A 21976-nucleotide genomic window follows, 5' to 3' on the forward strand; every position below is an offset into this window, starting at 1 on the left:
GGGGTGAGTGCGCTCCTTTTCTTCTCTTTTATGGTTGTTATAGCATGGACTTTAGCTATTGTGAGCAGCACCACGACCCCCGCTCCACTACGTGGGTTCCGCCTACTGCCCTCTCTCACTAGCACGTATCTGTGCAGGCGCTGTGACTGTTTCTTGTTCAATTGATTAACTTCAATGAAACTGAGTTTCAAACCCCACCCAATCTGGAGACAAGAGAGGGGGAAAAGTGGCCATGTTTTTGGAGCACTGGATAATCCCATTAAACAATTGGGGTCTGCTGTTCTTTCCCAACAATTGCCCCCCCATCCGCTTTTATTCGTTGACAGTGTAATTCCTCCTGGAAATTCTATTGTTAGAGCCTAATGCAAAGAATTATCAACATCTCTCATTGTATTTGGAATATATTTTACTTATAAATTTACATTATAATTTTAAAACTCTGGAAATTTTATAGACATAGGGGGAGATTTATCAAACATGGTGTAAAGTGAAACAGGCCCTGTTGCCCCTAGCAACCAATCAGATTCCACCTTTCATTCCTCACAGACTCTTTGGAAAATGAAAGGTGGAATGTGATTGGTTGCTAGGGGCAACTGGGCCTGTTTCACCATGTTTGATAAATCTCCCCCATGATAACCCTATTACACATACTGTCCACCTACTTTTGGACCACCCTGTATATTACAAAAAGAAAAAGTTCTTTTTAAAAAATACCTGAAAATATACTATTTATGTATCACAAGACTGATTGGTGTTTACACAGTTTGAACCAATCAACATGCCACCAATATACAGTATCATTATAATGTGTGCTATGTGTCATATCCAGCTACAAGTCCCAGCCATTATATACATACATTACATATAAACATAACCCAAAATTAGACAGTGATAATAACGAGATGATTCTGCTGATTCTGCCCCAATCTACATAGTAAAGCTGCTAAATGAGATGTAATTGCGCTCCATTAAATAGGTTTATACTAAAATAGGTTTATACTACTTAATGTAAATAAAATTTTCATCTTTGAAAATCATGTGAAACTCCTTTATAGCAGGCCCACATAGATAAAAGGAATATATTTTATACATCTGTATTGTGAGTATGCTGTACATCCTGGGGTCCTCTGCATGGATCATCAGGTGGTTCTGTTAAGGCTCTCTCAAGCCTGGAGGGGATAGATCTACAGAATCCATGTTTAATGTCTTGGCCCATAAGAACATAAATGATCGGATTGATGCAACTATTAAGGAAAGCCAGGTTAATAACAATAGCATGTAATACATAGAATGGGACATTGTCTTCATCATACATGGGTGTTAGCGGCCAGATGTAATATGGACACCAGCAGATAAAGAAACACAATATAACAGCGGTGATGATCCTGTACGGCCTCTGGGATCTCTGGGGTCTCTTACTGGTTTTAATCTTGAAGAAAATGGTGACATAACTGATCAAGATTATGAGAAGAGGGATCAGAAACATTATAAGTAACCGGATCAGTTGTACAGGAATCCTATAGATATGGTCATAATCTATGAAGATAAAAGAGAATATACACCATTCATTCAAATTAACCAAAAAAAATCCATAGAAGTAAAATATAAAAGCACTTAGGAGGAAACTCAGCAGCCAAATGATAGCGGCAGTGATTCTCACGAGCTTATGTGTCCTATGAAGTTTAGCCCAAAACGGCCAAGTGACGGACACACAGCGGTCAATACTCATGGCGGTCAGGAAAAGAACACTGGCGCTCATGTTTAGATTGAACAGAATAATGTTCAAAATGCAAGAAATTACTTGTTGAAATGTGTAAGGGTAAATAAACTCTGCCATGCGCAAAGGAAGAGACGCACAGCAGAGGAAGTCCGCAACGGCCAGATTGAGGAACCACACGGCACTGACTGTCTTCATCCTGAATCCGGCAATCCAGATGACTAATCCATTACCGATAATCCCAAGGACAAAAATGATGCTATAGAAGGTAACTGTTGTCTTCTTAAAAATGTCTGAAAGACCAAAGCTGCTGTAAGTTGTGTTACTTGTCTCATAGTTTTTGTAAAATGACCTGAAAAAACATGATAGAAAGATGTTCAGATCATGATGAATTTATAGCTTCAAAAAAGTTACCCTTATTTTTAGGGGTATACATGGAAGGCAGGGGGCAAATTCGATCATATTGCCAGATGGTGGTGGTAGGTCTCCATGTTTTTTTGAAATGTATCCACTGGAGTGCTGCTGTTTTCTTATTGAATATATTTCAGCACTTTTGGTCACGGGAGTGTTTATCGCTGGCACGGCCTTTGTATGAACATAGCCTAAGACTGTCTTTGAGATGGATCGCCACAATATATATGTATATGTGCTCAATGGGTAAACAGTGTTTACCCATTGAGCACATATACATATATATTGTGGCGATCCATCTCAAAGACAGTCTTAGGCTATGTTCATACAACATACCTTCTGCATTAATCACGGCCGTTGTTGCAATTTGCAATAATGCAAAAGATACGTTGTATTGAAGAAATGGAATATGCTTCGGCCGGGATTCCAACGGCCGCACAGAAAACTGACATGTCAGTTTTGTGCGGCGGCTATTCATATTCAGTTCACACAAAGGAGAGTGCAGCTCTGGCCACGCTCTCCATTGTGTGCAATGGTGAATTGGGATGCGGGCGCACACTGGATGATTTTCACTGATATCGGCTGTTCTGTGACACGGCCGTAGAATATGAGAGAATAAGTGGTTTACTGTCCACACATTTTACAATTAAACATACGGCTTTCTTCAGCCAACACCCAGTTGTGTAACAGAGTCTGTGATACAGTCAGTGACAGTTATCTTCATTCATAAAGATCCTAACCTGATTTTTTTTTTAGACTAATAAAGAATATGGAATATAAACTTACTGGTTGTAATCGAGAGTTATGTCAGAGAGATTCACGTTCCAATTGTCATAATCCATTTCTTTCTTTTATCTTTTTACCTAAAATATAAATGACTGGTAAAAAAAAAAATATATAAGAACACTCTGATCAGTATAATTTAATCTGGATTACAGTATCCAAGGCTCTATGCACAGATCTATGATAACACTGATTGCAGCTACGCTATGGCTTAGCATAGATCATTATATGCAATCTAATGATTGCATGTTTTATTGTTAAATATAAGTGTTTGAAAAAAAAGTGTAATAAAAAAGTTTTTAAAAGTATTAAAAAAAACCCTTATGAATCCCTCCCAATAAAAGTTTAATATACCTCCTTGCTCATTATAAAAATAAAAAATATATTTTTTAACATAAAAAAACACATTATATAGTGTAGCATGCGGAATTGTCGAATTTATTAAAATATAACATTATTGTTCCCGCACGGTGAACAGCGTAAACGAATAAAACAAAAAAACAAAAAAAAACACCGGGATTGCAGATTATTTAAGATGATAAATCAGAAAAAAACGAATAAAAAGCAATAAAAAATCTTCTGTTTTACTAATATGAAATTAATAAAAACTAGAGATCATGGTGCAAAAAATGACACACCGACCAGCCCTGTAGGTGGAAAAATAAAAGCGTTATGGCTCTTAGAAGGCGAAGAGGAACATTGTACTAATTTGGCCCGGCCATGCGTGCATCAATGGGCTCGGTCTTGAAGGGTTTAAAGATATTGTAGCCAGAAAGCAAAAAAAAATTAAGAATTCATGGTACAATGGTACAAATATTTTTTACTTCATTAATTTAAAATAATTATTGATATCTTACCTTAATCTTTCTCCTGCCTTTGTATCGGCATGGTGTCACCTCTTCTTTGCTGCATGTAGCATAGTCTACCACAGAACAATGAGGAGGACTTCTAATCTGCTTGTATCAGTATACTGCGCTCATGGGACTGTATTCTTATCAAGTGCCGCATGACTCATTGGTAGATTAGATGTCAGATTCTGAATTCAAAGCCATAGACATTTATGAACGTCCGAAGCAATCCTATACATAACAATACCAATAAGAATAGTGAGTGATAATAATTGTTAGAAAAGTTATGGAGCAGTAAGATGAGTCCATGCTGGTTCCATGTGTATGTGGGTTATTGGGAGTCCTAAAGGTGGCCATACACCTTCAGGAACCGTCGACCAAACAGGTATCCCTCCCGACCTCGCCATTCACAGGAACGTTAGAGACGGCCAAATGTTCCTTTGTTCTCTATGGGGAGAGGTAACTTGCCTCCAGACTGCTTTAGTTGTGTATTATTTTTTTGAGATTAAAGGGTGCAGGCAGAGATTTTCCATCACATGCAACCCCCTATATCTACTGACTTCATCTGTCTGTGAAGTATCGGAGGAGCACCCTTTCACTTTATATTGATGACCGAACAGAAGTGTAGAGTGTATGGGGACCTTAAGCCCTTTGTTTATCCCAATTTTAACTTGACAACCCATATTGCTAGCAATGTGGCCATCATTTTTTTTTCCATCTAGTCATCTAGCTAAAGACATGTGTCTTTTTTCAACCGTATTGACTATGTAACTATGTAACTATTTGTACCACCCAAAATTGTATTGTTCAGTTTTATACGTTCATTCATACATTGCCATTATACTTCAGCCTGTGTCCAAGTGGCATTTTAAATCCTGTTGTTGGTAGCAATGTGCAGTCATTGTTTTATATCAGATTATTAATGCCACCAATAATTTTATTGTTCCATGTCAAGGAAGTAGGTAGCAGCACTGTTATACTTCAGTCTGAAATAAAATGATAAGAAAGAATAAAAATGCATCTGGCAGAATCCCAAGGTACTGAATCACCAGCAATTTACTCCCTAGTAGCAGGCCAGCATTGTTCATTATGTCCTTTATATTCTTGGTAGTTTGTCCCACTGTTCCCTATTGAGGGGCCATGTTTTAATAAAAAAAATACTGTTATAGCATCCTGGGTGCTAAAGTAGATATTCAAGATAGTCCTGTTGATGATATGGGTGAGAATTATTAGCATTTAGACTGTGATGATGATGAGGATCAGGTAGAGAGACATAACTAAACTGGACAGCTTGGTGGTAATGGAACGGTTTCATCAACCCAGAGTGTAAGCTGGTCAAATAGCTGTAGTAGACTGTCAGCTGCATATAACACTGTCACATTGAAGTCCGGCGAAAATTTTTATTAAAGTATTGTATTGCCCCCCAAAAGTTATATAAATCACCAGTATACACTTATTATTGAAAATGCTTATAAAGTGCTTCTTTCCCTGCACTTACTACTGCACCAAGGCTTCACTTCCTGGATAACATGGTGATGTCACTTCCTGGATAACATGGTGATGTCACTTCCTGGATAAAATGGTGATGTCACTTCCTGGATAACATGGTGATGTCACTTCCTGGATAAAATGGTGATGTCACTTCCTGGATAACATGGTGATGTCACTTCCTCGATAAAATGGTGATGTCACTTCCTGGATAACATGGTGATGTCACTTCCTGGATAACATGGTGATGTCACGACCCGACTCCCAGAGCTGTGCGGGCTGTGGCTGCTGGAGAGGATGATGGCAGGGGGACACTGAGGGACACAGGGCACTGGAGGAACACTAAGCATCCCTCTGCCATCATCCTCTCCAGTAGCCACAGCCCGCACAGCTCTGGGAGTCGGGTCGTGACATCACCATGTTATCCAGGAAGTGACATCACCATGTTATCCAGGAAGTGACATCACCATGTTATCCAGGAAGTGATATAACCATGTTATCCAGGAAGTAAAGCCTTGATGCAGTAGTAAGTGCAGGGAAAAAGTACTTTATAAGTTATTCCCGTAATAAGTGTATATTGGGGATTTGTATAACTTTTGGGGGGCAATACAATACTTTAATAAAAATTTTCACCGGATTTCTCCTTTAAGGGTCTTTCAAGTGAAATGCTGTGTTCCGTAGGCAGTTTAGTGATGAGAGGGTCACAGATGTTTGTGGAGTAGATGTTCCTCCCCCTCATACGTTATGCACGCTGATGGAAGGTGGGAGTGCACTTGATGTCGGTAAGGTGCTGATAAAGCCAAGAAAGTCAAGAAGTGTGATGCAAATAGGTAACTTTCCTAAAACATTACAACCTCTTCTAAAGCATGGAGGTACAAAAACATCAAACAGTTCTTAAGGCAGTTGCTGGTGGTGACTAGCGTTTCAAGGGTTAACCAGTGTTACTCTAGTTCTACACCCTGGGTTTCCTTACGCCTAAAACGATATTCATCCTCAGTAATTGACTCAGAGTTGTAGGGCTCAAAGTTTCCCATCGCAGGATACAGGTCTGAGCAGAGACGTGGCATTGCAGCCACCAATACTGATCCCAGGCCAGAAGCAATTCAAGGACTGCGAGAAGTTACATGGTCCTTGTGAAGCTTAGCTTGGTTGGCTAGTGATGACACCCATCCTGATTTTTACTTCCCGTGTAACAGTCAGAGGCTAGAGTCCAACATCAGGGTCAGATATCAGTATCAGGGTCAGATATCAGTATCTGGGTCAGATATCAACATCAGGGTCAGATATCGGCATCAGGGTCAGGTATCATTGTTGTTATTCGACTGATCACTGAGTCTATTACAGGGGGCAATAATCATTCTATGTACCAGATATTTGCCCCATGGAAGGAAACCTTTAGGGTATCTTTGTAGTCACATACAGAATGAGTAAAATAACCACATGTGATGGCAAAGACTTATTTCATATAACATAATTAGAGATGAGCCAAAGTTCAGATCGTCTGGTACAAATTTTACCTTTAAGATTCGGTTTCGGACCCCAAAACAAGGCCAAAAATATGTTAAGCAGATGGCCTGCTGGAAAGCGTCCCAAAATAGTCCTTTTTAGGGAGGAGAAACAGGTTTGACACCTTGTAGTCACACACTGGTGTACTACTGCACTCAGCATAACTGCTTTGCTATTTGTCTCTACTTTGTGTCTCAGTATGTCACCCCTAGATTTTTTTAAGGGGTTATCCAGAGTGAAAAGAACATGGCCACTTTCTTCCAGAGACAGCATGACTCTAGTCTCCAGTACGGGCTCAGGTTTTGCAACTCAGTTCTTTTGAAGTGATTGGAGCTTAACTGGAGAAAGGAGTGGTGCTGTCTCCGGAAGAAAGCGGCCATGTTTTTCTAATGCTGGATAACCCCTCTAATGCAGAGAATTCTTATGTCGCCCTGTCTGTTCAATTCTGTCCCATGTTGCATGCTGCTGAATCTGATGCACTGGCCATGAGACAATGAGATGCAGTTGAGCAGCACTTCCTTGCTGCATTTACACGGAACGATTATAATTATCGTTCAAATTTTCGCAATAACGATCGCATTTGAGCGATAATCGTTCTGTGTAAGCACCGCAAACAATCAAGCGACCAGTGAGAAATCGTCGTTCGTCGTTCGCTTAAAATTCGCAGATCGCTTCGTGTTAAACAGTCTTTCAAAGATTCACCCTACGAAAAAGATGGGCTTAAGCGATCTTAAAAACGATTGCAGTAACGATTTTTCTTATGAATTTTCTAACGGTTTATTAGTCTAAATTCCGATCGTTATAAAAACCAAATCCTTGCTTCAAAATCGTTAAACGATCAATTGGGTGAATTATCGCTTCGTGTAAACGCAGCATTACTGCACAAAATCCTATCTCTCTCTATCTCTCACTGTAGTACACAAGGCTGAATTACATCTAGCTGAGCAGATTCTATCACTTCTAGTATCTATTGAATCCTATGTGTGGTTGCACATATTTAACACCTTTCACACCACCTTAGTAAGTGTGAGTGATCGACTTAAAAGGATAAGAAGTGTTATCCAGCGCTACAAAAACATGGCCACTTTTGCCCTACTCTTATCTCCAGTTCAGGTGTGGCTTGCAATTAAGCTCCATTAACTTCAATGGAACTGAGTTTCAAACCCCACCCAATCTGGAGACAAGATCGGGGGAAAAGTGGCCATGTTTTTGGAGCACTGGATAATCCCTTTAAACAATTGGGCTCTGCTGTTCTTTCCCAACAATTGCCCCCCCATCCGCTTTTATTCGTTGACAGTGTAATTCCTCCTGGAAATTCTATTGTTATAGCCTAATGCAAAGAATTACCAACATCTCTCATTGTATTTGGAATATATTTTACTTATAAATTTACATTATAATTTCAAAACTCTAGAAATTTTATAGACATAGGGGGAGATTTATCAAACATGGTGTAAAGTGAAACAGGCCCTGTTGCCCCTAGCAACCAATCAGATTCCACCTTTCATTCCTCACAGACTCTTTGGAAAATGAAAGGTGGAATGTGATTGGTTGCTAGGGGCAACTGAGCCCGTTTCACCATGTTTGATAAATCTCCCCCATGATAACCCTATTACACATACTGTCCACCTACTTTTGGACCACCCTGTATATTACAAAAAGAAAAAGTTCTTTTTAAAAAATACCTGAAAATATACTATTTATGTATCACAAGCCTGATTGATGTTTACACAGTTTGAACCAATCAACATGCTACCAATATACAGTATCATTATAATGTGTGCTATGTGTCATATCCAGCTACAAGTCCCAGCCATTATATACATACATTACATATAAACATAACCCAAAATTAGACAGTGATAATAACGAGATGATTCTGCTGATTCTCCCCCAATCTACATAGTAAAGCTGCTAAATGAGATGTAATTGCGCTCCATTAAATAGGGTTATACTAAAATAGGTTTATACTACTTAATGTAAATAAAATTTTCATCTTTGAAAATCATGTGAAACTCCTTTATAGCAGGCCCACATAGATAAAATGAATATATTTCATACATCTGTATTGTAAGTATGTTGTACATCCTGGGGTCCTCTGCATGGATCATCAGGTGGTTCTGTTAAGGCTTTCTCAAGCCTGTAGGGGATAGATCTACAGAATCCATGTTTAATGTCTTGGCCCATAAGAACATAAATGATCGGATTGATGCAACTATTAAGGAAAGCCAGGTTAATAACAATAACATGTAATACATAGAATGGGACGTTGTTTTCATCATACAGGGGTGTTAGCGGCCAGATGTAATATGGACACCAGCAGATAAAGAAACACAATATAACAGCGGTGATGATCCTGTACGGCCTCTGGGATCTCTGGGGTCTCTTACTGGTTTTAATCTTGAAGAAAATGATGACATAACTGATCAAGATGATGAGAAAAGGGATCAGAAACATTATAAGTAACCGGATCAGTTGTACAGGAATCCTATAGATATGGTCATAATCTATGAAGATAAAAGAGAATAAACACCATTCATTCAAATTAACCAAAAAAAATCCATAGAAGTAAATTATAAAAGCACTTAGGAGGAAACTCAGCAGCCAAATGATAGCGGCAGTGATTCTCACGAGCTTATGTGTCCTATGAAGTTTAGCCCAAAACGGCCAAGTGACGGACACACAGCGGTCAATACTCATGGCGGTCAGGAAAAGAACACTGGCGCTCATGTTTAGATTGAACAGAATAATGTTCAAAATGCAAGAAATTACTTGTTGAAATGTGTAAGGGTAAATAAACTCTGCCATGCGCAAAGGAAGAGACGCACAGCAGAGGAAGTCCGCAACGGCCAGATTGAGGAACCACACGGCACTGACTTCATCCTGAATCCGGCAATCCAGATGACTAATCCATTACCGATAATCCCAAGGACAAAAATGATGCTATAGAAGGTAACTGTTGTCTTCTTAAAAATGTCTGAAAGACCAAAGCTGTTGTAAGTTGTGTTACTTGTCTCAAAGTTTTTGTAAAATGACCTGAAAAAACATGATAGAAAAATGTTCAGGTCATGATGAATTTTTAGGGGTATACATGGAAGGCAGGGGGCAAATTCGATCATATGGCCAGATGGTGGTGGTAGGTCTCCATGTTTTTTTGAAATGTATCGACTGGAGTGCTGCTGTTTTCTTATTGAATATATTTCAGCACTTTTGGTCACGGGAGTGTTTATCGCTGGCACCGCCTTTGTATGAACATAGCCTAAGACTGTCTTTGAGATAGATCGCCACAATATATATGTATATGTGCTCAATGGGTAAACAGTGTTTACCCATTGAGCACATATACATATATATTGTGGCGATCCATCTCAAAGACAGTCTTAGGCTATGTTCATACAACATACCTTCTGCATTAATCACGGCCGTTGTTGCAATTTGCAATAATGCAAAAGATAAGTTGTATTGAAGAAATGGAATATGCTTCGGCCGGGATTCCAACGGCCGCACAGAAAACTGACATGTCAGTTTTGTGCGGCGGCTGTTCATATTCAGTTCACACAATGGAGAGTGCAGCTCGGGCCACGCTCTCCATTGTGTGCAATGGTGAATTGGGATGCGGGCGCACACTGGATGATTTTCACTGATATCTGCTGTTCTGTGACAAGGCCATAGAATATGAGAGAATAAGTGGTTTACTGTCCACACATTTTACAATAAAACATACGGCTTTCTTCAGCCAACATCCAGTTGTGTAACAGAGTCTGTGATACAGTCACAATATATATGTATATGTGCTCAATGGGTAAACACTGTTTACCCATTGAGCACATATACATACCGTATATATTGTGGTGATCCATCTCAAAGACAGTCTTAGGCTATGTTCATACAACATACCTTCTGAATTAATCACGGCCGTTGTTGCAATTTGCAATAATGCAAAAGATACGTTGTATTGAAGGAATGGAATATGCTTCGGCCGGGATTCCAACCGTCCGCACAGAAAAATTGACATGTCAGTTTTGTGAGGCGGCTATTCATATTCAGTTCACACAATGGAGAGTGCAGCTCGGGCCACGCTCTCCATTGTGTGCAATGGTGAATTGGGATGCGGGCGCACACTGGATGATTTTCACTGATATCAGCTGTTCTGTGACAAGGCCGTAGAATATGAGAGAATAAGTGGTTTACTGTCCACACATTTTACAATAAAACATACGGCTTTCTTCAGCCAACACCCATTTGTGTAACAGAGTCTGTGATACAGTCAATGACAGTTATCTTCATTCATAAAGATCCTAACCTGATTTTTTTTAGACTAATAAAGAATATGGAATATAAACTTACTGGTTGTAATCGAGAGTTATATCAGAGAGGTTCACGTTCCAATTGTCATAATCCATTTCTTTCTTTTATCTTTTTACCTAAAATATAAATGACTGGTAAAAAAAAAATATATAAGAACACTCTGATCAGTATAATTTAACCTGGATTACAGTATCCAAGGCTCTATGCACAGATCTATGATAACACTGATTGCAGCTACGCTATGGCTTAGCATAGATCAGTATATGCAATCTAATGATTGCATGTTTTACTGTTAAATATAAGTGTTTGAAAAAAAAGTGTAATAAAAACGTTTTTAAAAGTATTAAAAAAACCCTTATGAATCCCTCCCAATAAAAGTTTAATATACCTCCTTGCTCATTATAAAAATAAAAAATATATTTTTTAACATAAAAAAACACATTATATATTGTAGCATGCGGAATTGTCGAATTTATTAAAATATAACATTATTGTTCCCGCACGGTGAACAGCGTAAACCAATAAAAAAAAACAAAAAAAACACCGGGATTGCAGATTTTTTAAAATGATATATCAGAAAAAAACGAATAAAAAGCAATAAAAAATCTTCTGTTTTACTAATATGAAATTAATAAAAACTAGAGATCATGGTGCAAAAAATGACACACCGACCAGCCCTGTAGGTGGAAAAATAAAAGTGTTATGGCTCTTAGAAGGCGAAGAGGAACATTGTACTAATTTGGCCCGGCCATGCGTGCATCAATGGGCTCGGTCTTGAAGGGTTTAAAGATATTGTAGCCAGAAAGCAAAAAAAATTAAGAATTCATGGTACAATGGTACAAATATTTTTTACTTTATTAATTTAAAATAATTATTGATATTTTACCTTAATCTTTCTCCTGCCTTTGTATAGGCATGGTGTCACCTCTTCTTTGCTGCATGTAGCATAGTCTCCTACAGAACAATGAGGAGGACTTCTAATCTGCTTGTATCAGTATACTGCGCTCATGGGACTGTATTCTTATCAAGTGCCGCATGACTCATTGGTAGATTAGATGTCAGATTCTGAATTCAAAGCCATAGACATTTATGAATGTCCGAAGCAATCCTATACATAACAATACCAATAAGAATAGTGAGTGATAATAATTGTTAGAAAAGTTATGGAGCAGTAAGATGAGTCCATGCTGGTTCCATGTGTATGTGGGTTATTGGGAGTCCTAAAGGTGGCCATACACCTTCAGGAACCGTCGACCAAACAGGTATCCCTCCCGACCTCGCCATTCACAGGAACGTTAGAGACGGCCAAATGTTCCTTTGTTCTCTATGGGGAGAGGTAACTTGCCTCCAGACTGCTTTAGTTGTGTATTATTTTTTTGAGATTAAAGGGTGCAGGCAGAGATTTTCCATCACATGCAACCCCCTATATCTACTGACTTCATCTGTCGGTGAAGTATCGGAGGAGCACCCTTTCACTTTATATTGATGACAGAACAGAAGTGAAGAGTGTATGGGGACCTTAAGCCCTTTGTTTATCCCAATTTTAACTTGACAACCCATATTGCTAGCAATGTGGCCATCATTTTTTTTTTCCATCTAGCCATCTAGCTAAAGACATGTGTCTTTTTTCAAACGTATTGACTATGTAACTATGTAACTATTTGTACCACCCAAAATTGTATTGTTCAGTTTTATACGTTCATTCATACATTGCCATTATACTTCAGCCTGTGTCCAAGTGGCATTTTAAATCCTGTTGTTGGTAGCAATGTGCAGTCATTGTTTTATATCAGATTATTAATGCCACCAAGAATTTTATTGTTCCATGTCAAGGAAGTATGTAGCAGCACTGTTATACTTCAGTCTGAAATAAAATGATAAGAAAGAATAAAAATGCATCTGGCAGAATCCCAAGGTACTGAATCACCAGCAATTTACCCCCTAGTAGCAGGCCAGCATTGTTCATTATGTCCTTTATATTCTTGGTAGTTTGTCCCACTGTTCCCTATTGAGGGGCCATGTTTTAATAAAAAAAAATACTGTTATAGCATCCTGGGTGCTAAAGTAGATATTCAAGATAGTCCTGTTGATGATATGGGTGATAATTATTAGCATTTAGACTGTGATAATGATGAGGATCAGGTAGAGAGACATAACTAAACTGGACAGCTTGGTGGTAATGGAACGGTTTCATCAACCCAGAGTGTAAGCTGGTAAAATAGCTGTAGTAGACTGTCAGCTGCATATAACACTGTCACATTGAAGTCCGGCGAAAATTTTTATTAAAGTATTGTATTGCCCCCCAAAAGTTATATAAATCACCAGTATACACTTATTATTGAAAATGCTTATAAAGTGCTTCTTTCCCTGCACTTACTGCTGCACCAAGGCTTCACTTCCTGGATAACATGGTGATGTCACTTCCTGGATAAAATGGTGATGTCACTTCCTGGATAACATGGTGATGTCACTTCCTGGATAAAATGGTGATGTCACTTCCTGGATAACATGGTGATGTCACGACCCGACTCCCAGAGCTGTGCGGGCTGTGGCTGCTGGAGAGGATGATGGCAGGGGGACACTGAGGGACACAGGGCACTGGAGGGACACTAAGCATCCCTCTGCCATCCTCCTCTCCAGTAGCCACAGCCCGCACAGCTCTGGGAGTCGGGTCGTGACATCACCATGTTATCCAGGAAGTGACATCACCATGTTATCCAGGAAGTGACATCACCATGTTATCCAGGAAGTGAAGCCTTGGTGCAGTAGTAAGTGCAGGGAAAAAAGCACTTTATAAGTATTTCCCGTAATAAGTGTATATTGGGGATTTGTATAACTTTTGGGGGGGCAATACAATAATTTAATAAAAATTTTCACCGGATTTCTCCTTTAAGGGTCTTTCAAGGGAAATGCTGTGTTCCGTAGGCAGTTTAGTGATGAGAGGGTCACAGATGTTTGTGGAGTAGATGTTCCTCCCCCTCATACATTATGCTCGCTGATGGAAGGTGGGAGTGCACTTGATGTCGGTACGGTGCTGATAAAGCCAAGAAAGTCAAGAAGTGTGATGCAAATAGGTAACTTTCCTTAAACATTACAACCTCTTCTAAAGCATGGAGGTACAAAAACACCAAACAGTTCTTAAGGCAGTTGCTGGTGGTGACTAGCGTTTCAAGGGTTAACCAGTGTTACTCTAGTTCTACACCCTGGGTTTCCTTACGCCTAAAACGATATTCATCCTCAGTAATTGACTCAGAGTTGTAGGGCTCAAAGTTTCCCATCGCAGGATACAGGTCTGAGCGGAGACGTGACATGGCAGCCACCAATACTGATCCCAGGCCAGAAGCAATTCAAGGACTGGGAGAAGTTACATGGTCCTTGTGAAGCTTAGCTTGGTTGGCTAGTGATGACACCCGTCCTGATTTTTACTTCCCGTGTAACAGTCAGAGGCTAGAGTCAAACATCAGGGTCAGATATCAGTATCAGGGTCAGATATCAGTATCAGGGTCAGATATCAACATCAGGGTCAGATATCAACATCAGGGTCAGATATCGGCATCAGGGTCAGATATCAGCATCAGGGTCAGGTATCATTGTTGTTATTCGACTGATCACTGGGTCTATTACAGGGGGCAATAATCATTCTATGTACCAGATATTTGCCCCATGGAAGGAAACCTTTAGGGTATCTTTGTAGTCACATACAGAATGAGTAAAATAACCACATATGATGGCAAAGACTTATTTCATATAACATAATTAGAGATGAGCCAAATTTTTAAAAGTTCAGATCGTCTGGTACAAATTTTACCTTTAAGATTCGGTTTCGGACCCCAAAACAAGGCCAAAAATATGTTAAGCAGATGGCCTGCTGGAAAGCGTCCCAAAATAGTCCTTTTTAGGGAGGAGAAACAGGTTTGACACCTTGTAGTCACACACTGGTGTACTACTGCACTCAGCATAACTGCTTTGCTATTTGTCTCTACTTTGTGTCTCAGTATGTCACCCCTAGATTTTTTTAAGGGGTTATCCAGAGTGAAAAGAACATGGCCACTTTCTTCCAGAGACAGCAAGACTCTAGTCTCCAGTACGGGCTCAGGTTTTGCAACTCAGTTCTTTTGAAGTGATTGGAGCTTAACTGGAGAAAAGAGTGGTGCTGTCTCCGGAAGAAAGCGGCCATGTTTTTCTAATGCTGGATAACCCCTCTAATGCAGAGAATTCTTATGTCTCCCTGTATGTTCAATTCTGTCCCATGTTGCATGCTGCTGAATCTGATGCACTGGCCATGAGACAATGAGATGCAGTTGAGCAGCACTTGCTTGCTGCGTTTACACGAAACGATTATAATTATTGTTAAAATTTGCGCAATAACGATCGCATTTGAGCGATAATCTTTCCGTGTAAGCACTGCAAACGATCAAGCGACCAGTGAGAAATCGTTCATTTTGATCTTTCAACATGTTCTCAAATCGTCGTTCGTCGTTCGCTTAAAATTCACAGATCGCTTCGTGTAAACATTCTTTCAAAGATGAGCCTAAGCGATCTTAAAAACGATTGCAATAACGATTTTTCTTATGAATTTTCTAACGGTTTATTAGTCTAAATTCCGATCGTTATAAAAACCAAATTGTTGCTTCAAAATCGTTAAACGATCAATTGGGTGAATTATCGCTTCGTGTAAACCCAGCATTACTGAGTCCTATCTCTCCCTATCTCTCACTGTGGTACACAAGGCTGCATTACATCTAGCTGAGCAGATTCTATCACTTCTAGAATCTATTGAATCCTATGTGTGGTTGCACATATTTAACACCTTTCACACCATCTTAGTAAGTGTGAGTGATCGACTTAAAAGGATTAGAAGGGTTATCCAGTGCTACAAAAACATGGTTACTTTTGCCCTACTCTTATCTCCAGTTCAGGTGTGGTTTGCAATTAAGCTCCATTTACTTCAATGGAACTGAGTTTCAAACCCCACCCAATCTGGAGACAAGAGAGGGGGAAAAGTGGCCATGTTTTTGTAGCACCGGATAACCGCTTTAAACAATTGGGGTCTGCTCTTCTTTCCCAACAATTGCCCCCCCCATCCGCTTTTATTCATTGACAGTGTAATTCACCCTGGAAATACTATTGTTATAGCTCAGCGTTTCCCAACCGGGGTGCTGCGGCACACTGGGGTGCCGGGAAAACCCGCCAGGGGTGCCGCGGGATCCCGGTGGGAAATGTGCACTGTCTCTTTAAGCATCCCGAGAAGCTGCGGCCGCGCAGCTTCTTGGGATGCACAGATTGCTTTAATGTTCCATGTTCCAACATTAAAATGAGCAGAATGCAGGAGAAGGACCTATCAGCGTCCTGCTCCTGCATTCCCTCCCATAGGCTGTTGGCACTTTATACCAGCAGCCTATGGGACGCCGGAATATGACCTCTCCGGCAGGCGTGATGATGTGACGTAGCTGAGGTCCCGTCCCTGCGGCTCGCAAGATGGAGCCCGAAGAGGAGGAGCCTGCTGCCTGCAGCCACAAAGCCCGGATTAGGTGAGTAGGATGGGTTTTTTTTAGGGGCACCTCTGGTGGCATTATTAGTTCATAGGGGGCACCTCTGGGGGATTATTAGTTCATGGGGGGCACCTCTGGGGGCATTATTTGTTCATGGGGGCACCTCTGGGGGCATTATTAGCTCATGGGGGCACCTCTGGGGGCATTATTAGTTCATGTAGGCACCTCTGGGGGCATTATTAGTTCATGGGAGCACCTCGGGGGGCATTATTAGTATATGGGGGCACCTCTGGGGACATTATTAGTTCATGGGGCACCTCTGGGGGCATTAATAGTTCATGGGGGCCACCTCTGGGGGCATTTTTAGTTCATGGGGGCCACCTCTGGGTGCATTAATAGTTCATGGGGGCCACCTCTGGTAGCATTATTAGTTCATAGGAGCACCTCTGGGGGCATTATTAGTTCATGGGGGCACCTCTGGGGGCATTATTAGCTCATGGGGGCACCTCTGGGGGCATTATTAGCTCATGGGGGCACCTCTAGGGGCAATATTAGCTCATATGGGCACCTCTGGGGGCATTATTAGTTCATGGGGGCACCTCTAGGGGCATTATTCGTTCATGGGGGCACCTCTGGGGGCATTATTAGCTCATGGGGGCACCTCTGGGGGCAATATTAGCTCATAGGGGCACCTCTGGGGGCATTATTAGTTCATGGGGGCACCTCTAGGGGCATTATTCGTTCATGGGGGCACCTCTGGGGGCATTATTAGTTCATGGGGGGCACCTCTGGGGCATTATTAGTTCATGGGGGCCACCTCTGGGGGCATTATTAGTTCATGGGGGCACCTCTGGGGGCATTATTACTTCATGGGGGCACCTCTGGGGGCATTATTAGTTCATGGGGGCACCTCTGGGGGCATTATTAGTTCATGGGGGAACCTCTGGGGGCATTATTAGTTCATGGGGCCACCTCTGGGGGCATTATTAGCTCATGGTAGCACAGCAGGGGATCCTACATACAGGGGGCACAGCAGGGGATCCTACATACAGGGGGCACAGCAGGGGATCCTACATACAGGGGGCATCCCACATTCCTACTCGCTTTACTGCACATAACACCACACAGCGCAGTTACTATGGGAGCCTACTGGGGGGAGAAAGGAAAGGAAGTTGCTAGAAATGTGCGGAGCCTAAATTTTTAACTCGCAGGTTCTGAAAAGTTGAAACGTATCTGGAAAGAATCATCATGGAGGTCTGGGCCGGATGGAGAGGAAAAGGGAAAGTGACGCCTCAGATCAAAGAAGACGTCACTGGTGAGTCACTGTATGACACTTCTCTTATTTTGTAGAACACTATTTAGTAGGGGTGCCCAGAGGTGGAAAAGGTTGGGAAGCACTGCTATAGCCTAATGCAAAGAATTACCAACATCTCTCATTGTATTTGGAATATATTTTAATTATAAATTTACATTATAATTTCAGAACTCTGGAAATTTTATAGACATAGGGGGAGATCAAATTTTCATCTTTGAAAATCATGTGAAACTCCTTTATAGCAGGCCCACATAGATAAGAGGAATATATTTTATACATCTGTATTGTGAGTATGTTGTACATCCTGGGGTCCTCGGCATGGATCATCAGGTGGTTCTGTTAAGGCTCTTTCAAGCCTGGAGGGGATAGATCTACAGAATCCATGTTTAATGTCTTGGCCCATAAGAACATAAATGATCGGATTGATGCAACTATTAAGGAAAGCCAGGTTAATAACAATAACATATAATACATAGAATGGGACATTGTCTTCATCATACATGGGTGTTAGCGGCCAGATGTAATATGGACACCAGCAGATAAAGAAACACAATATAACAGCGGTGATGATCCTGTACGGCCTCTGGGATCTCTGGGGTCTCTTACTGGTTTTAATCTTGAAGAAAATGATGACATAACTGATCAAGATGATGAGAAAAGGGATGACAAACATTATAAGTAACCGGATCAGTTGTACAGGAATCCTATAGATATGGTCATAACCTATGAAGATAAAAGAGAATAAACACCATTCATTCAAATTACCCAAAAAAAATCCATAGAAGTAAAATATAAAAGCACTTAGGAGGAAACTCAGCAGCCAAATGATAGCGGCAGTGATTCTCACGAGCTTATGTGTCCTATGAAGTTTAGCCCAAAACGGCCAAGTGACGGACACACAGCGGTCAATACTCATGGCGGTCAGGAAAAGAACACTGGCGCTCATGTTTAGATTGAACAGAATAATGTTCAAAATGCAAGAAATTACTTGTTGAAATGTGTAAGGGTAAATAAACTCTGCCATGCGCAAAGGAAGAGACGCACAGCAGAGGAAGTCCGCAACGGCCAGATTGAGGAACCACACGGCACTGACTGTCTTCTTCATCCTGAATCCGGCAATCCAGATGACCAATCCATTACCGATAATCCCAAGAACAAAAATGATGCTATAGAAGGTAACTGTTGTCTTCTTAAAAATGTCTGAAAGACCAAAGCTGCTGTAAGTTGTGTTACTTGTCTCATAGTTTTTGTAAAATGACCTGAAAAAACATGATAGAGAGATGTTCAGATTATGATGAATTTATAGCTTCAAAAAAGTTACCCTTATTTTTAGGGGTATACATGGAAGGCAGGGGGCAAATTCGATCATATGGCCAGATGGTGGTGGTAGGTCTCCATGTTTTTTTTAAATGTATCCACTGGAGTGCTGCTGTTTTCTTATTGAATATATTTCAGCACTTTTGGTCACGGGAGTGTTTATCGCTGGCACCGCCTTTGTATGAACATAGCCTAAGACTGTCTTTGAGATGGATCGCCACAATATATATGTATATGTGCTCAATGGGTAAACAGTGTATATATTGTGGCGATCCATCTCAAAGACAGTCTTAGGCTATGTTCATACAACATACCTTCTGCATTAATCACGGCCGTTGTTGCAATTTGCAATTCATATTCAGTTCACACAATGGAGAGTGCAGCTCTGGCCACGCTCTCCATTGTGTGCAATGGTGAATTGGGATGCGGGCGCACACTGGATGATTTTCACTGATATCGGCTGTTCTGTGACACGGCCGTAGAATATGAGAGAATAAGTGGTTTACTGTCCACACATTTTACAATTAAACATACGGCTTTCTTCAGCCAACACCCAGTTGTCTAACAGAGTCTGTGATACAGTCAATGACAGTTATCTTCATTCATAAAGATCCTAACCTGATTTTTTTTTTAGACTAATAAAGAATATGGAATATAAACTTACTGGTTGTAATCGAGAGTTATGTCAGAGAGATTCACGTTCCAATCGTCATAATCCATTTCTTTCTTTTATCTTTTTACCTAAAATATAAAGGACTGGTAAAAAAAAAAAAGTAAAAATACCCTGATCAGTATAATTCAACCAGGTTTACAGTATCCAAGGCTCTATGCATAGATCGATGATAACACTGATCTATGCTATTCTAAGGCATAGCATAGATCAGTTTATGCAATCTAATGATTACAAGTTTTACTGTGAAATATAACTGTTTTAAAAAAAGTGTAATAAAAAAGTTTTTAAAAGTATTTAAAAAAAAAAACTTATAAATCCCCAACCAATAAAAGTTTAATATACCTCCTTGCCCATTATAAAAACAAAAATATATATTTTTTTAAACAAATAAACATATATATCATAGTCTGATCTCTTAAATCAGAGTCTGATCTCTTAAAATATAACATTATTGTTCCCACACAATAAATGGTATAAACGAAAAAAAAAAAAAAGAAAAACACAAGGATTGCTGATTTTTTTAAATGATATATCAGAAATTTTTTTATAAAAAGCAATCAAAATATTTATGTTTCTCCAATATGATATTAATAAAAACTAGAGATCATGGTGTAAAAAATGACACCCCAACCAGCCCTGTAGGTGGAAAAATAAAAGCGTTATGGGTCTTAGAAGGTGAGGAGGAACATTGTACTAATTTGGCCGGACATCCATGCATCAATGGGCTCGGTCTTGAAGGGGTTAAAGATATTGTAAACAGAAAGCAAAAAAGATTAAGAATTCATGGTACAAAATTTTTTTAACTTAATTAATTTAAAAAAAATGCATTGATCTCTTACCTTAACCTTTCTCCTACCTTTGTATAGACATGGTGTCACCTCTTCTTTGCTGCATGTAGCATAGTCTACCACAGAACAATGAGGAGGACGTATAATCTGCTTGTATCAGTATACTGCGCTCATGGGACTGTATTCTTATCAAGTGCCGCATGACTCATTGGTCGATTAGATGTCAGATTCTGAATTTAAAGCCATAGACATTTATGAACGCCCAAAGCAATCCTACACATAACAATACAGATAAAAAGTGATAATTGTTAGAGAAGTTACTGAGCAGTAAGATGGGTTCATACTGGTTCTATGTGTATGTGGGCTATTGGGAGTCTTAAAATTGGCCATACACCTTCAATAACTGTCGTCTGAACAAATATCCTTTTCCGACCTCCCCATACACAGGAATGTTAGACACGGCTGAATGTTTCTGTGTTCTCTATCGGGAGGGGTAATTCACCTCCAGACTGCTTTAGTGGTGGCTTATTTTTCTGAGAACAAAGGGTTTGGGCAAAGATTTTCCATCATATCCAACCACTATATCTAGTGACATCATCTGTCGGTGAAGTATCGTAGAGCCCCCATACACTTTATACTGATGGCCGAACACACCGCGGCAAATTCGGACGACAGAAGTGCAAAGTGTATGGGGACCTTAAGCAATTTATTTACCTAAATCTCTTCTTGACAGCCCATACTGGTAGCCATGTGACCATCATTTGTTTTTCCATATAGCTATTTGTGCCACCCAAAATTGTATTGTTCAAAGTTAAGCAGACATTCATACATTGACATTATACCTCAGCCTGTGGCCAAGTGGCATTTTAAATCCTGTTGTTGGTAGCAATGTGCACTGGTATGCTTCAGTCTGAAATAAAATGGTAAAAGTCAGAGTAACAAAGTAAAGGGTATGAAAGCTAGAAGAGAAAACACCATTGCCGTATCTTCTCTCACTTAAAATGTATCTGGTAGAAGTAGAAGCTGCAGTATCACCAGCAATTTACTCACTAGTATTAGTCCAGTTCCATTCATTATGTCCTTTATGTTCTTGGTGATTTTTCCCACAGTTCCCTATTGAGGGAAGTGAGGGGGGGGGCAGTATTTTAGGAAAAAATACTGTTACGTACTTTATGCTGTGTGGAACATTGGCTACATTTGTATGGGATCCTGGCCGGTGCGTATACACATCGCATACGCTCCGGATGACATCCCGTGCGGCGCTGCAAGTAACTGACATGTCAGTTTTCTGCGGGTGCAATTCAATGAATTGCGGCCGCAAAAAGACCTG

General features: G+C 40.2%; 2 protein-coding genes and 1 pseudogene across 2 annotated transcripts; all 3 read right to left on the minus strand.

The window, feature by feature from the left end:
• Window positions 1-1084: 1084 nt before the first annotated feature.
• Window positions 1085-6281, minus strand: LOC138768776 (N-formyl peptide receptor 3-like). The gene is made up of 2 exons (XM_069946734.1): window positions 6193-6281; window positions 1085-2069 (listed from the first exon to the last, which is right to left on the minus strand). The coding sequence occupies exons 1-2, from the start codon at window positions 6279-6281 to the stop codon at window positions 1085-1087; spliced, it is 1074 nt and encodes a 357-aa protein (XP_069802835.1).
• Window positions 6282-8808: 2527 nt separating this feature from the next.
• On the minus strand, window positions 8809-14339 carry LOC138768777 (C3a anaphylatoxin chemotactic receptor-like; annotated as a pseudogene).
• Window positions 14340-18067: 3728 nt separating this feature from the next.
• LOC138769827 (N-formyl peptide receptor 3-like) lies at window positions 18068-20764 on the minus strand. Its single transcript, XM_069948521.1, has 3 exons — window positions 20698-20764; window positions 19850-19926; window positions 18068-19127 (listed from the first exon to the last, which is right to left on the minus strand). The coding sequence occupies exons 2-3, from the start codon at window positions 19903-19905 to the stop codon at window positions 18140-18142; spliced, it is 1044 nt and encodes a 347-aa protein (XP_069804622.1). The 5' UTR covers window positions 19906-19926; window positions 20698-20764; the 3' UTR covers window positions 18068-18139.
• Between the last annotated feature and the right edge of the window lie 1212 nt (window positions 20765-21976).

The sequence above is a fragment of the Dendropsophus ebraccatus genome, chromosome 12 (assembly GCF_027789765.1).
Source record: "Dendropsophus ebraccatus isolate aDenEbr1 chromosome 12, aDenEbr1.pat, whole genome shotgun sequence".
Lineage (NCBI taxonomy): Eukaryota > Metazoa > Chordata > Amphibia > Anura > Hylidae > Dendropsophus > Dendropsophus ebraccatus.

Bases quoted from the DNA above. Each gene is read 5' to 3' on its own strand.
- LOC138769827 (XM_069948521.1), bottom strand. From the start codon at position 19,905: ATGGATTATGACGATTGGAACGTGAATCTCTCTGACATAACTCTCGAT. The intron at 19,128-19,849 runs GTAAGTTTATAT...ATGTTTTTTCAG, and splicing joins ATAACTCTCGATTACAACCA to GTCATTTTACAAAAACTATG.
- LOC138768776 (XM_069946734.1), bottom strand. From the start codon at position 6,281: ATGGGAAACTTTGAGCCCTACAACTCTGAGTCAATTACTGAGGATGAA. The intron at 2,070-6,192 runs GTAACACTGGTT...ATGTTTTTTCAG, and splicing joins ACCCAGGGTGTAGAACTAGA to GTCATTTTACAAAAACTATG.